Source organism: Neoarius graeffei, chromosome 27 (assembly GCF_027579695.1).
Source record: "Neoarius graeffei isolate fNeoGra1 chromosome 27, fNeoGra1.pri, whole genome shotgun sequence".
NCBI classification, from domain to species: domain Eukaryota; kingdom Metazoa; phylum Chordata; class Actinopteri; order Siluriformes; family Ariidae; genus Neoarius; species Neoarius graeffei.
In genome coordinates this window covers 51,957,454-51,973,848 of record NC_083595.1, presented here as the reverse complement: position 1 = coordinate 51,973,848, position 16,395 = coordinate 51,957,454, and the positions used below count along the sequence as shown (strand labels likewise).

The 16,395-nt window shown below is 41.4% G+C and overlaps 1 protein-coding gene across 1 annotated transcript in view; it reads right to left on the bottom strand.

Moving 5' to 3' along the window:
• gpt2 (glutamic pyruvate transaminase (alanine aminotransferase) 2) overlaps window positions 1–16,395 on the bottom strand; it is a 53,141-nt gene that overhangs the window by 17,338 nt on the left and 19,408 nt on the right. The window contains exons 3-5 of the mRNA XM_060911913.1: window positions 11,755–11,863; window positions 5,272–5,405; window positions 1,507–1,750 (exon numbers count right to left, since the gene is read on the bottom strand). Coding sequence (XP_060767896.1) covers window positions 1,507–1,750; window positions 5,272–5,405; window positions 11,755–11,863 — 487 coding nt within the window. The remainder of the gene's footprint in view (window positions 1–1,506; window positions 1,751–5,271; window positions 5,406–11,754; window positions 11,864–16,395) is intronic.

Genomic DNA, 16,395 nt, shown 5'->3' with positions numbered 1-16,395 from the left:
CCAATGTGTCCACCCACTTCCAGCCAGCACGGTTCAGCGCGGTTGTAGTCGAAATGCAACTCCAACAGCCCCGCTCGGCTCGACTCAGCTCGACTCAGCACGGCACGGCTCAGCCGCGTTTGTAGTGGAAAAGCGGCATAAGTCTTCTACATGACCAGTAGCTATACGTTTTATCTACTAAATGCTTTGGGTTTTGTTTTTGAAACAGAGAAGAACTTCGAAACTAAAATATACATGAGCATACTGTACACACACACACACACACACACACACACACACACACGAGTTGGATTCCCAGAGTATATCAACTTTCATTATCATTCATCTGCATGGAATGCAGTATTTGACTCACAAGATTTTGGAAACAGACTCTTTCTATGCACAGCACATTATGCAACTTTATGTAGGTCCACTTCCTGAAAAAGTTGAGATTGAGGGAATTGATTTGAGCGTACTTTGAGTTTTAGTGGTGTGAAAATGTTTCTATTGCTATAACATAACTATAAACAGATCAACATATAATTCTTTAATTCATAAAAATGCCACTACTGGCAAAGCACTGTCATCTCAGAGCAATAAAACACTTCAGAATAGGAAAATAATCAACTCTGCTTCATTACACCACCCACTCTGACATTGATTACTTTCCTAAACCAGCACGTGTGTTTTATTCCATAAATCACAATCTACAATAGTTTGATATGCAGGTCGTGAGAATTAGATTAGAGAACACGGTTGTTTTTTTGTTTTTATTAGTGCTGTCAAAGTTAACGCGATAATAACGTGTTAACGCGATCTCAATTTAACGCGATTAAAAAAAAATAGTGCCGTTAACGCAAATTCTAATTTGGCCCTGCGAGTCACCCGTAGTTCCTGCTGATACTTCTCTTCAAAAGAAACTAATGAAGAGTAAAATAATTTTTTTTTTATTTTCACAGTGATATGCACTTTATTTTTCATCCCTTGGTTTTCTCATCTAATATGGAAGTTATGGATGTCAGTGGCTGTGACAAGACGTGTTATGCTCTGCAATTTAAAAAAAAAAAAAAAAAAACACATTGGTACAAAGCAAGCTCATTCACTTTTTTATGCTGATAAGAGAATTATAATGGTTTTTCATGTGACAAAAATGTGCGATTAAATTGTGATTAATCGCGAGTTAACTATGACAGTCGCGACATTAATCGCGATTAAATATTTTAATCGCTTGACAGCACTAGTTTTTATTACACAGACTTACCAGCCCCTAACACGCCTGAGCAGGTAATTCAAGCCAAGGAATGAAGAGACATTAACAAATGGTGAAAGATAAACAGATATGGAAACTTTGGCACCTTTTCAGAATTTAACTGTTTCTAGGACAAAGGAGCAATGAACTTGGTTTAACTGCCTGAATGTGGATTCAGTCAGGCCTTTCAAATCCAAACTCGCTGAATGGAAAAGATGTGCACGTCAACACTGTGTGCAATTCAAATCAAATATTTAGTCATTAAAAGGCTGTCTCACCGGTGGGGTTTCCAGGGTTGATGATGCACAGGGCTCGGGGCTGGCAGTGCTGTTTAGCTGCCTGGTATGCTCTGTGGAGCTCGTTGACATCCAGCGCCCAGCAGTTATCCTCATCCAGGTAGTAATTGATCTGCACGGCGCCCAGCTGAGCGATGGCGGCTGAGTAAAGCGGGTACTGAGGGATGGGGATCATCACCCCTGTACGGTTACGACCTTCACCTGACACCAGCAGCTTCAGAATGTTCTGAGAAACAAACACCAGTCAAGACATCAGTGTTTTAGTACTTTATTCGCCGAAGTAGCACAAGGACTCGCCTTAACGCTACTCTAACACCAACACTGAGATCTGACACAATTATAAAAACAAAAACACGTGTTTGGGGTCACATTCAGTAGAGACGTACCATTATACGTAACGTGTATACACTGCAAAAAACTGAAAACTGAATTTCAGGAGAAAATTACTTAATACTAGTGAAATTATCTTGCCTCAGGCCATCCTTAAAAAAAAAATCCGTTTGCTGTCCACCGGGTGAGCAAAAAAATTTTCAGTCGGGATGGAGGGATTTTTTTTTTTTAAACATATGGATGGATAAGAAATTGCAATGCTGTGTTTGCTTTTTCTTTCAGTACTTTTTTATTACAAAAGCAGACACATTATAAAATGACAGTTTAATCAACTGAAACTTGTACAAAAACTTTAAGTTAGCATTTTAAATGCTGACTGGAACATTTGCAAAACTTTTACAAAGGTACTTAAAATGTCCGACACACGGGCTTTTTGTAGTTCTAAATCGAGCGTTAGGCCGAGTTCGGATGAAATTACACTATTAAAATGATCACTGAATGATTTGTTTTTCTGAATCTTTACTATTTTGTTGTTCGCTAGAATACCATTTTGCGATTTCACACTTAAGCAAATGTTTGAAAACTCCGGATCTCCTTCCTTCATGGTGGCTGCCATTTTTTTGTGCCGCACGGCGCATGCGCAGAGCTGATTCAGTTCAGTGTGCGCGCACTCGGCGGAGGCAGTAGTGTGCCGGGGCCGTCGGAGGGGACAGAAGCAGAGATGACGCTTATTTTGTCTCCGGTAAACCAGTCTTCTCTCGTTCAATTACGTGCTGGCATCAAAAGACACGGTTGGTTGTAAATGAAACCAAACTGAGTGGTTGGAGTGTATTTTCATACACAAATGGAGAAATGTTCGCTGAGTGTTTGTGTAGCCACCAGGGCTTTGAACCAGAATTTTTTTCCTATTGGTTCGTTCCGAACAGAAACGGAATTTTAACGTTTACGGTTTTGGGTTCCACCATTAAATAGACGTTCCCGAACCGGTTAGAGCAAAAAAATTTCGTTCCCGGAACGGTTAATTACGTTCCCTGTCAGCTGTTTAACAAATGGCTATAAAATTATGTCTCTGTCTCATCCAGCTTAAGCCAAATGTAGACTAATTCTATTACAACCTTCATTAAATAAGACAAGAAATAATTCAAAACAATTATTATTTCAAATGTTGGCGATTTGGATTCTCAGTATGTCTTCCCATCTACACAAACAGAAAAAGTGCCAAAAATGAAAGATAATTTGTTTAGTGTGTTACCAAAGGCTAGTCAGGCCCTATGCATTGATAGGCTAACAGAGGTTAACTTCATTTAACGTTCGCGAGCCTCTCATTAACGTGGACAAATATATTGATATCGTGTTTGAAATTGACGTTTTTGAATAACGATAGACTGCAATATTTACCTCTTATTTAAGATGTAGAGACGTGATAGTAGTCCACCCTCCCGCTCTCTCCATTCAGTCAGCGAACGTCACACAGGAAGTGAACCCCAACGGGTCATAGAAACTTGCGCAGGAGAAGAATGACTTTTTTTATTTGTAGGCTACGGAAACTTTGAGGAACGAAATAAAAACCGGTATTAACCGGTTACCATTATTTTTAATAAGCGTTTCTGTTCCGGAACATAAAAAATAATAAAAAGTTTCTGGTTTCGTTTCTGTTCCATGTGAAATAGAAAAAGTTCCCGGTTTTTGTTTTCGTTCCTTGAACCGGTTCAAAGCCCTGGTAGCCACCACTGCAGACCGTTGTCGTTGTTAATTCATAGCATGCTCAGCTGCACGAATGTGTCATGCACCGAAAATAAGAGATTTACAAGCCAGGAACGCCTCATGATGTAATACGCAAGAAAAGAAAGAAGATTTACTGTCATTTTACTTTGTATTTGAGTAAAGTGAATAAATAAATGGTCTGTGGAAAATACATTTAATCCTGGGAACTGCGTGCACAGGAGTTTATTTTGTGTTTACTCTCCCTCCCCGGCTGGCTACTTATTTGTCATGGCTGGCTAGTATGAGCTTTAGTGGAAAACCCTGGGAATGCATAAATGTCAAGTTCAATTTTAGATTTACGAACCCGAAAAAATGTCGAAAAACCGGCGTTAAAAAAAAAAAAAATTTCAACCGCACAAACGGCACTCACCCGGCCGGTGGACTGGAAACAGAACATTTTTTAATAATGGCCTCATGGACAGATAATTTTACTTGACAAGACATCTTGGAATAAGTTTTCCATATATTTACTTTTTTCATAATTTTTATTGGTGCGGTAATGTTTTAATTTTCTTTTTGTAAGAGCATAGAAACTTTGTTTATATGCTCCAAATACATATTAAAATTATTAAATATTAAGTTGGTTACAATCCAGAACTAGTTTTAATAATCTCAGAGTTGGTGTCTTGTATTCTTCTACACTGTAAAATATCTTAACCAGTTAGAATATCTTGAATATTAGTTGAAACAATCTCGCATTTCCTGTTAAAAGAAAACAAGACACCAACTCAGATTATTAAAACTAGTTCTAGATTGCAACCAACTTATTCCAAGATGTCTTGTCAAGTAAAATTCTCTGTCCATGCAGCAAGATAACTTCACTCGTATTAAGGAATTTTCTCCTCAAATTCAATTTTTTTGCAGTGTACAAACTTAGGTACATATAAAAGAGTGCCTACATGAGTTTGGAGAAGACCTACGCAATAGTAGAAGATCTGCTGGAGAGTCCTGCTGCATAGGTCGGAAATTTCCCTGCATGTTGCCTTTCTGAAATTATTTTTATCTAGTTTTAGTTCCACTTCTGTCCTCTGAGCCACTCAAGTTTAAACAAATATAGCTGTTAAAATCCACTGCAAACCAAAACATGGATACAGCACTGTACTGTGTACTTTTTCTAGGTACAGTAATAAACACACCACAGTGCTGCTCGTGTGCCATTTAATGCCCACATTAGGGCACTGAAAGACTGCATTAAAGCATACACAGGTACGCTTTAAAATTAAACCGGCTGGAGGATAGGATCCGGCACAGTTTGTTCATGCATGCACCAAAGGGCGAGGTGCACAGTACACACATTAAAGCGCCTATGTGTACATTGTGGAAATAGAACATTGTCTCATGAATACTATTTGAATAAGGCTTATAAGTGACATTTCCATGGAAAATGCTCCAAGCCTGGGGCTGATCTGAGAGCAGACTGCTTCATATTGACAGACAGACACCACCCACTGCCTGTTTGCTCAGTCTCACCAACAAACACGTCACAGCAAGCACAGCGACACGTCATAATTTTTGATAATAAAACAGGAAAGTTTTTTGGTATGAGCGTGTGTGAAGTTTGTTAACACGTGAATCCGAGTCATTAGTGTGTGATCTCCGAATATTTTTTTTATTGCATGTTCACTGAGCCGCCAGCTGGCTTAAGGGTCATACCATGATGCCATCGCTGGCCCCGGTGGTGAGGAAGATGTTGTCACAGTTAGCTGGGACTCCCTGATCTCTCTGCTCGATATAGGATGCGACGTCCTCCCGGATACACTGCACACCCTCGCTGGAGCTGTATGCGCCTGAGACACACACACACACACCAGGACAAATCACTTACTGCTGCAAAACTAGCATCATTAATCAAGGCTGGTGTTCTGTACTTCCTGCTCTGTGCGCTTTACATCACCATGTACGGAATCAATCCGCCATCCACTGATCCAGTAACAAAAATAAACGCCAGACCTTTTAAGGAAGGAACATTGTGGGTAATTGAGTGGAATAACTGTTTTATTCGATCCACATTCACTGGATTTTGAGAAACAAAGCATTTTTTTTTTTTTGCAAATTCGATAAATAAAAACTTTATACGACAAAATAATTTCCGCTTAGAATGTAAACCAACCGGCGAAATGACAGGAGCAATTTGTGAAAAATGCGATAATAATAATTCTTGAAAAATAAAAGATACGCTATTACCATTGAATCCTCATCTCATCTCATTATCTGTAGCCGCTTTATCCTTCTACAGGATCGCAGGCAAGCTGGAGCCTATCCCAGCTGACTACGGGCGAAAGGCGGGGTACACCCTGGACAAGTCGCCAGGTCATCACAGGGCTGACACACAGACACAGACAACCATTCACACTCACATTCACACCTACGCTCAATTTAGAGTCACCAGTTAACCTAACCTGCATGTCTTTGGACTGTGGGGGAAACCGGAGCACCCGGAGGAAACCCACGCGGACACGGAGAGAACATGCAAACTCCGCACAGAAAGGCCCTCGCCGGCCACGGGGCTCGAACCCGGACCTTCTTGCTGTGAGGCGACAGCGCTAACCACTACACCACCGTGCCGCCCCCATTGAATCCTTTCCTTCCATATTTTGTGGCTTTTTTGTATTTTTTGGGGTTTTGTTTTCGAGTAGAGTTTTTATTTCATCCTCGGTTGGTTCAGCAACATGCTCCGCCATTTTGTTTTTCTCTCCTCACAGTATATGAGCTGATATCCTAGTAGTAGAGTAGCCAATCAGGGCGCATGATTGCTTATATCCAGTGAATGTGCAGCGCTCGAAACTAACAGTGTCCCGATGTCCCGGGGACCATAAAAAATGTCATCGGGACACAAAATTATCATATCTGGGACAATCCCGGGACAATGGAAAAAAATAGATCTAGAAAAAAAGTTCTACATTAATATTATTTACAAAGCCGTAACACATACGTAGACATTCACCTAATTTGTCAATTTTAATTTTAAAACGTTAACAGCGAAAAATACATAGTAGCTACACATTCGATGCACCTGCATCCGTAGGCTACAGAGCAGCGCATTCTGTTCTAGAATCTTCGGCCGGAGTCCGCATTATATGGACTTGGAATGGAATTGCTACCGCACACGCTGCGCCGACTCTTGCCAGAACAAAAATGCTTAAGTGGTTGAAGCGGACCGACCGCGGGGAAGAAACTGAAAGCCCAGACATAACGTCTCCGGGACCTTCAGGATCCAAAGTGTCATCGCCTGGTCTGCAGGCAACGCTAGCAACTGAATGAACTTAATGAACACTGTTAGACACGTTATAAAATACAACAGGAATGATGTGGATGATATTGACGGAAGATACCGTTCAACAGAATGAGTGAGTTTTCTTGCTGTCTTTCTAGTTCAGAAAGTTTAGTCAGTCAGCAGCACAACTAGGCTAGGACCTGCCACTATGCTGATGTTCCACCCACGTTTCGGCAGCGAAAGTTCATAAAATGGATAACGGAAAGTTCATAAAAATGGGAAAGTTCATAAAAATGGATAATGGATAACGGAAAGTTCATAAAAATGGATAACGGTCTCATCTCATTATCTGTAGCCGCTTTATCCTGTTCTACAGGGTCGCAGGCAAGCTGGATCCTATCCCAGCTGACTACGGGCGAAAGGCGGGGTACACCCTGGACAAGTCGCCAGGTCATCACAGGGCTATGGATAACGGTAATGGTGAAAATTATAAGTTGGCCTTATAAGTGCCAACAGATATTCAAGGTATAAATAGATGAAATGAACATAAAAGGGGTCTTATTTTCAACTAAAGTGTACTGCAGATGTAGGGAGTTGAAACATTTTCTGAATGAGCTAGTTGGCCCCTTTAAATAAACGGGTATCTATTCATACAGTGAGATCGCCAAAGTTTAATAAACTGAAAATGAAATAACTGTAATTTTGAAGTAGATGATGTATAGGACATGTGTCGCTTGTGTCTTGTGACTTATTGTAAAAATGATATAAAGGGTTCAAAATCGCATAGTTACAAATATAATAGTAACTTCATATGATAATATTAACCACTGGTTATTTCAGAGAGGAAAAAAAATGGGGACACTATTGCTTCCATTCGGGACAATACAACACAGAATTTGGGACCACTGGGGGACACAAAGAAAAAAAGTTAATTTCGAGCCCTGTGAATGTGGACAAAATAAATATACATTATTTACCAGCTGGGAGGTCCGTATCGTGAAATACCATGACTGAGGTCTTGAAAATACTGACCGAGGCTTCTGGGCCAAGGTCAGTATTTTCAAGGCCGAGGTCAAGATATTTCACGATACCGACCGACCTTAAGCTGGTAAATAATGTATTTTTTTCTTTACCAAATTCTAACAGTAAATGAGAGTGCCCGAAAGGGAAACCATATTTAGAACAAACCTGCTACAAGCTTGTCAAAAACCTGTTTGACGAGCTACGTCAGCTCAGAATTTTCCAAAAAGAAAACTTGATCTAGATCACTTTCCTGATCTAGGTGACAAAAATGTTGACAAAAAATTGCTACTATGTTTGTTGTTGTTGTTGTGAATGAGCGAGTTGCCAAAGGTCCGTAACCGGGGTCTGGACCGTAGGATTCCAGGCCACTCACGAGCCAATCAGAGTGCACGATTTGATGGAAACTGGACAGCGAAAAAAATAATACCGTATTTACCGGACTATAAGCCGCTACTTTTTTCCCACGCTTTGAACCCTGCGGCTTGTACAACGATGCAGCTTATCTATACATTTTTCTTTGCTAACTGCCATCAGGGGGTGCAAAAACATGACCGACGCAAGAGATCAATATAAAGAAGTAGACGCAAGCAGCACGACACGCACGAACGCAAAATATTTTTCACACCCTCATCATGGAAAGTACACGAAGAAAAGCATATGATGCAGCTTTTAAGTTGAAAGCTATCGATCTGTCTATGGTGAGACGTTGGAGACGGCAGCGTGAAGAACTGATTCAATGTCAGAGAACAACAAAGGCTTTCAGAGGTCATAAAAGCAGATGGCCTAAACTTGAAAATGTTCTTGAGGACTGGGTGAACACACAGAGAGCAGACGGCCGGGGTGAATCCACCGTGCAAATCCGACTGAAAGCTAAAACAATCGCCAGCGAAATGGGTATTGAAGATTTTAAAGGTGGACCGTCATGGTGTTTTAGATTTATGAGATGAAAAGATCTGTCCATCAGGGCGCGGACGACTGTCTGTCAGCAACTCCCTCCTGACTACGAAGAAAAAGTTGCAAACTTCCACAAATTTATCGAAACAAAACTAGCCGAGAATTCCATCGGACCAGACAACATCATAAATATGGATGAAGTACCTTTAACATTTGACCTGCCTTTAACTAGAGCTGTTAACAAGACCGGAGCATCATCCATTATGATGAAAACAACTGGCCACGAGAGAACGCATTTCACGTGTGTTTTGAGCTGTACCGCATCCGAACAGAAGCTTCCACCGATGGTGATTTTCAAGCGGATGACTACGCTAAAAGAAAAATTTCCGAAAGGCATAGTTGTTAAAGTTAACAAAAAAAGGGTGGATGATAGAAAGCCTAATGACTGAATGGCTGACGGACTGCTACAGTAAGCGCCCGGGAGGATTTTTTCACCGGAAAAAAAATCATTGCTTGTTTTGGACAGTATGAGGGCCCATATAACAGATTCTGTGAAAGCAGCCATCAGGAGAACAAACTCAATTCCAGCTGTGATTCCTGGAGGTACAACCAAGTTTTTGCAGCCACTCGACATCAGTGTGAATCGTGCATTTAAAGCGGCACTCCGAAGTGAGTGGGAGGCTTGGATGACCAGCGGCGAGAAATCATTCACAAAAACTGGCCGCATGCGAAGAGCATTCTTTTCTGAGGTCTCCCAGTGGATCCTAAAAGCGTGGAGCAGTGTGAAAGAATCCACGATCACCAAGGGGTTTCGAAAGGCTGGACTGCTGCGTGGAGAGAACAGCGCAACTTCATCAGTAACTGTGCCTCGAGATGAAAGTGACATTGAGAGCGACACCGACGGAGAGACTGAAAAGGTGTGTGACGGAGATGTTCTGAGGCTCTTCAACTCCGACACTGAAGACGACGACTTCAGTGGTTTCAGTGCACAGGAGGAGGATGAATAAAAACATTAATGACTTTTCTGTTTTGTTCGATCGGCCGTTTTACTGCTGTGTTACAGGCACCGTTTAGAAACAATTCAGGTATGTAAATAAACATTTACAAAATCTTTCTGTGTAAATATATCTCAATCACAACATATACATCTGCGGCTTACAGTCTGGTGCGGTTAATGTAATGTAAAAATATTTTTTTCTTTTAAAATTTAGTGGGTGCGGCGTATATTCCGATGCGCTCTATAGTCTGGTAAATACGGTAAGTATTATTCTGTTTATTCTGGGTGTATTTTAACCTTTGAGTCTGTGTCTAATGATTTTTTTACTTCCTTCCTGGCTACCGACGAATAAACAATCAATCCGTCAGTCTCTCCCTTTCTTTCCTTTTCTCCTACTGCAAAACCGTCTGTCTGTCCCACTGTCCATGCATCTTTTTTCCACTGTCTCTTCCCCAGTATAAATTTTATTTAAATGGTTTCTCTCTCTCTCTCAGGCCATTATTAAAAAATGTTCTGTTCCCGGTCCACCGGCCGGGTGAGTGCCGTTTGTGCGGTTGAAATTTTTTTTTTAACGCCGGTTTTTCGACATTTTTTTCGGGTTCGTAAATCTAAAATCGAACTTGACATTTCCGCATTCCCAGGGTTTTCCACTAAGGCTCATACTAGCCAGCCATGACAAATAAGTAGCCAGCCGGGGAGGGAGAGTAAACACAAAATAAACTCCTGTGCACGCAGTTCCCAGGATTAAATGCATTTTCCACAGACCATTTATTTATTCACTTTACTCAAATACAAAGTAAAATGGCAGTAAATCTTCTTTCTTTTCTTGCGTATTGCATCATGAGGCGTTCCTGGCTTGTAAATCTCTTATTTTCGGTGCATGACACATTCGCGCAGCTGAGCATGCTATGAATTAACAACGACAACGGTCTGCAGTGGGGCTACACAATTAAACACTCAGCGAATATTTCTACATTTGTGTATGAAAATACACTCCAACCACTCAGTTTGGGTTCATTTACAACCAACGGTGTCTTTTGATGCCAGCACGTAATTGAACGAGAGAAGACTGGTTTACCGGAGACAAAATAAGCGTCATCTCTGCTTCTGTTCCCTCCGACGGCCCCGACACACTACTGCCTCCGCCGAGTGCGCGCACACACACACACACCACATGTCGGGGCCGCGGATGAGTTACTCTCCCTTGATCAACAAAGTCTGCGGGGAATTTGTGGTTATTATCGGTACAAACAGCGCGAATCACAACTTAAATGAGTGCGGTTCAGTTTGACATTATTGTCAGTCCGTTAGATAAACATTTAATTTTATTAAAATCGAAAATTAATATTTAGAGCCTGTGGGCTACAAAAATAAGTCATTAAAGTAGCCGGCTGGACTTAATTGTGCAGTCGGCTGTATGGCCGGCGCTTGTGGAAAGCCCTGCATTCCGCGCAGAATATAGAACTGAATCAGCTCTGCACATGCGCCGTGCGGCATAAAAAAATGGCAGCCACCATGAAGGAAGGAGATCCGGAGTTTTCAAACATTTGCTTAAGTGTGAAATCGCAAAATGGTATTCTGGCGAACAACAAAATAGTAAAGATTCAGAAAAACAAATCATTCAGTGATCATTTTAATAGTGTAATTTCATCCGAACTCGGCCTAACGCTCGATTTAGAACTACAAAAAGTCCGTGTGTCGGACATTTTAAGTACCTTTGTAAAAGTTTTGCAAATGTTCCAGTCAGCATTTAAAATGCTAACTTAAAGTTTTTGTACAAGTTTCAGTTGATTAAATTGTCGTATTTTATTAAATGTGTCTGCTTTTGTAATAAAAAAAGTACTGAAAGAAAAAGCAAACACAGCATTGCGATTTCTTATCCATCCATATATTAAAAAAAAAAAAATCCCTCCATCCCGACTGAAAATGTTTTTGCTCACCCGGTGGACAGGAAACGGATTTTTTTTTAAGGATGGCCTCACCCACCCACACACACACCCACACACACCAATGCTTTGTCCTCCGCAGCCCTGCAGGATGCGCTGTGCTCTCCACTTTGCGTCCTCTGGGAAACTCGGGCTGTCCATGAGCTCAGGGAACATGCAGAGAGCCACCACCTGAAAACACACATCCGTTGAAAAGTTTATCAACCGCTGTTCTGGTAAAAACAGAAAACAATTAACCATGTTTTAGATTATTTTTATATTACTGGAATAAAATGTCAAAACACTATGTTTAATATTGTAGCAGTATGTGGATTCGGATTAAGCAATTGAAAACCCGGTACTTGATCCTTTATCCAGATGTGTTTCCATTGCACTGTACCATGCGTTAATCTGACCAAAATGGATGGATTTTGGATCACGTCAAAGTGACAATCAGTGTGTTTACATGCACATAGAGAGAATCGAATTTCTGCCGTTGCTCGACTGAAATCGAAGTTCAAAATGCCATGTATACACCTTAATTCGGCTGAAATTGAACCGAACTTGATTTCTCGGAATCGAGCTACACGACCTAGATTATGCGATTTCTGCCGAGCTACTTAGTGCATGTATACCCTATTGAGCTACGTATTCGAGCTACTTACTTCAGCACTGCCCCTTCCGGAAGTGACGAGTGACGAGACCACAAGGGAAACACAACAGCCTCGGTCGGCATGCCAACGAATCATGACAACGGCATGAATCTTTTCTTTTTGTGGCATTGTTTGCACTGTTAAAATTTAGCTCACTTACTGTATCACCAAATACATCTGTACAGCTGTTGCATAGCTGTGAATTGTGTACATAAACAAGTCATTGTATTTGTGTGTGTGTATATACACACACAAATATATGTCCAACATCTGAAGAATGTCAATAAAAACAAAACAATTGAACTTTTTGTGTGTTTATTAAGACATAAGTTAAATTGTAAGCAAAAAAATATATATTTTTTTGTAAGCAAAAAATGGACTTTAGAAAAATATTATTGTGCAAAATAAGTTCATCTCATCTCATCTCATTATCTCTAGCCGCTTTATCCTTCTACAGGGTCGCAGGCAAGCTGGAGCCTATCCCAGCTGACTACGGGCGAAAGGCGGGGTACACCCTGGACAAGTCGCCAGGTCATCACAGGGCTGACACATAGACACAGACAACCATTCACACTCACACCTACGGTCAATTTAGAGTCACCAGTTAACCTAACCTGCATGTCTTTGGACTGTGGGGGAAACCGGAGCACCCGGAGGAAACCCACGCGGACACGGGGAGAACATGCAAACTCCACACAGAAAGGCCCTCGCCGGCCCCGGGGCTCGAACCCAGGACCTTCTTGCTGTGAGGCGACAGCGCTAACCACTACACCACCGTGCCGCCCGCAAAATAAGTTGTCTTACAAAACAGTGGTCTGCGCCGGACAGTTTGTAGCCATACAGTCTGTTAGAGCAAGCCGAACAGCTTGAACACGGAACTGCCAGTGTTGCCAGATTGGGGGGTTTTAAGTGCATTTTAGCGGATTTGAACATGTTTTGGGCTGGAATACGTCAGCAGTATCTGGCAACACTATAGCTCTTCTTCATGACGACAACCGGAAGTGTACCAACACGATGGGGCGTGTAGCGCCACGTGTGGCTCGGGTGCACAATGCACCTTGCACAATAGCCCGATTTCACTTGTGCATGTAGGATTGGATATCTCTGGCACCCCTGCTGGGACCCTTTGCTCGATTACCGACAGTAGCTCGATTTGGACGTGCATGTAAACGTACTGAGTGTATCGAAACAACTAATGAAAATTAATCTGGAACCTCAGACTGGTGCAAGGGCCAATACATCATGAGAACAATTAACACACACTTAGCTATTTTGTGCAGTCGGTTATTGGAAAAATAATTATAGCATACAGTTAACATGACTTTCAGGAAAGGTTAGAAAAAGGGTGGGAAAATAGTGCAGGACCATTGCTCAAGAGGCCAGCAGGGGCATTTTGGCAATGCTGGGTCATGAATCTTCTGATCACAGGCCAAGAGCTTTAAGAAAACAACTGGTGTATAAAATATCTGAATGATTTAACACTGTGTTTATGCAGGTTTAAAACCAGGACTGAACAGCTCACTCTTGGCTCATTAGACACTGCATTCTGGCAATAAACAGTGACACTGCTGAACTGCTTTTTAATTCATCACTGAGAATGGCTGCTTTCCGTCGTCTGCTCGAGGCTGGATGTTGTGGGTGCAATCAGTTAATTATTGATATTAAGTGATCAATCTCGTTAAATCAGTCTCATTAAATTTTGAAGGTCAATAATTAAAATGAATCAATCCCATTGAATCATTTAATTTGACTCGTTTGAATTGAATCATACCATAGAATCACTCTCATTTGAAGTGAATCGTTCAGTGAATCGTTCAATGAATCATTTAGTGAATCATTTAGGGAATTGTTCAATGAATCATTTAGGGAATCATTTAGTGAATCATACCATTAATCCTGGTGCTTAATAATAAATTACCAAACAGCTAAATTATGGTACATTTCCAAATTATTAAGATCACTTACCATATTATATAACATTTGCACCCTTTTTGAATTCTTTGAGAAAATTGGGGACTTCAGATGTTGTTCACACAAATAAACAGTTTGTTTAATAAATGAATTTATTATACAAAGATAAAAAGATAAATCAATATATACAAGCAGTGAAGTGTGTGTGTGTGTGTGTGTGTGTGAGAGAGAGAGAGGGAGTGTGAAGGACTTGACCATGTGTTTAGCCTCGTGTAGCTAACTACACGTGGTGGAGGCCTAGCTTGTTGGTAGCTAAACAAAAGAATGTTATCTAAACAGAACAAAGGATTAGCTCTGTGTTTAGCCTCGTGTAGCTAACTACACGTGGTGGAGGCCTAGATTAGCCTTGTGTTGCTAGTATGTGTTTGTGAAAGGCCCTATAGCCTAGCTAAAGTGTGTTTGTTAGGCCTGATGGCTTGCTGAGCACATGGTAGGCCTTGATTAGCTTTGTGTTGCTAAGCAGACAAAAGCGAAGCTGTAGCTAACCCACTAGCTCATAACCATACTGAATCCACTGAAATCTTAATGACATCAAGATGTATAATAATGAGAACTATATGTTAGTAGTAAAGAATAAAAGAGAGAAGCATGCGCAGCCTATCTATTAAACAATTGAGAGAACATAGAACCAAAATAAATCAACACGCTGCGTGTTCAACAGTGTAACAATAAACCTGGGTTTAAATTCACACTATTTCAAATAAAAGCAAATTCCTAAGACTATCCTAATTATGCCCAAATGCCAAAATCTTACTTAATCCTGCCTTTAGCAAGATATGAAGAACTATTCGCCGGTGTAGCTTCAGGCCTCGCCGTGGGAGCACGTGAGCTGCTCGTGATGAAGGCGCAGAAAACTTTCGGGTCCAGCGGAGCACTTGGGTGGTTCCCGTGGAAAACAGAGGGTTCTTGGTCCGAATCTCAGCGATCGTGAGGAAAAGTCTCTGATCAGAATAAGATGCACAGCGCTTTGAGTTAAAAAGGATTCAATCGCTTCTTAACTTTTAACTGCCTGGGCTGCAGTCGTGACGTCACTTCTAATGCAAGTAAACCGGTTGTAACTCAGGTTGAGTTTAAAGATCGCGCGACTCTAGAGTTTACCTTTGCCAAGGGTAAGAAGGAAAATCGCGCTGAGTGATGGATCTTGCAAGAAAGAAGACGTCTTTTTGGGGTGGAGAGCGCGCCTCTTTATACATCCAGATCCATCGGAAGCCAGACGTGAGAGAGCGAAGATGGAAGCGTTGTCCCATTGTTTTATGTTTCCTTGTATGATGACGTAGATGATCCCGCCCACGCGTGACGTAGGTCACACGGAAGTTGCCTGGGAATTGTAGTTCTGACACAAGATGGCGGCATGATACCTACAGTCCCCCTTTTGGTCTCAGGGGTATGACGGAGTCGTAGCACTGAGAGCACCGTATCGTATCATCGCCGTGTCCATAGTCCTTGAGGTAGACTTGTCCTGTGCAGTCCATGGTGTCCTGTGAAGACTGTAAACTTGTGAGTTCCAGTAAGACAGTTGGAGACAGAGGCATTTTGGGCATAATATAATCACTATGGGCATTTTGGGCATATAATCACTAACTAACTAGATAAAAACCACATCAAAAAAAATTAAACATGGAACATGAAACATGTAGTGTTCAATTTCTTATGCATAAAAAAAAAGAAAAAGAGAAGAAATGAAGGAAGGAAAGAAGTATTAGTGTTTGGGTTGGCAAACCTAATCTTCTGGGAAGGTGATAGCAGTGGGGGGTCTGGCTAGAAAGCGTGCGCTACTGCGGCTAGCTGTCGGGGACACAGACCATCTTATCTAGCTAGGTGTGTAGTGTTATGTATGGGTTGCCTGGGCAGACCCAGTGGATGTCTTTAGTGGGGTGCATATCTCTAAGTCTTGTGGATTCACAAAAATGAGGATAGCACTGCCAAGACTATATGCCAGGTGTATTTGCGATGAATACACACTAGTAATAATGGCGGATTTTAGTATTTATCTACCATGTTATTCTGAAGGGTTATTACTTCATTGGGTTGGTGAAGTCTGACCGGGAATGTTAGTGTACGCTTATGGTTGAGTGATGCGTACAAACTAGGTGGACAGGA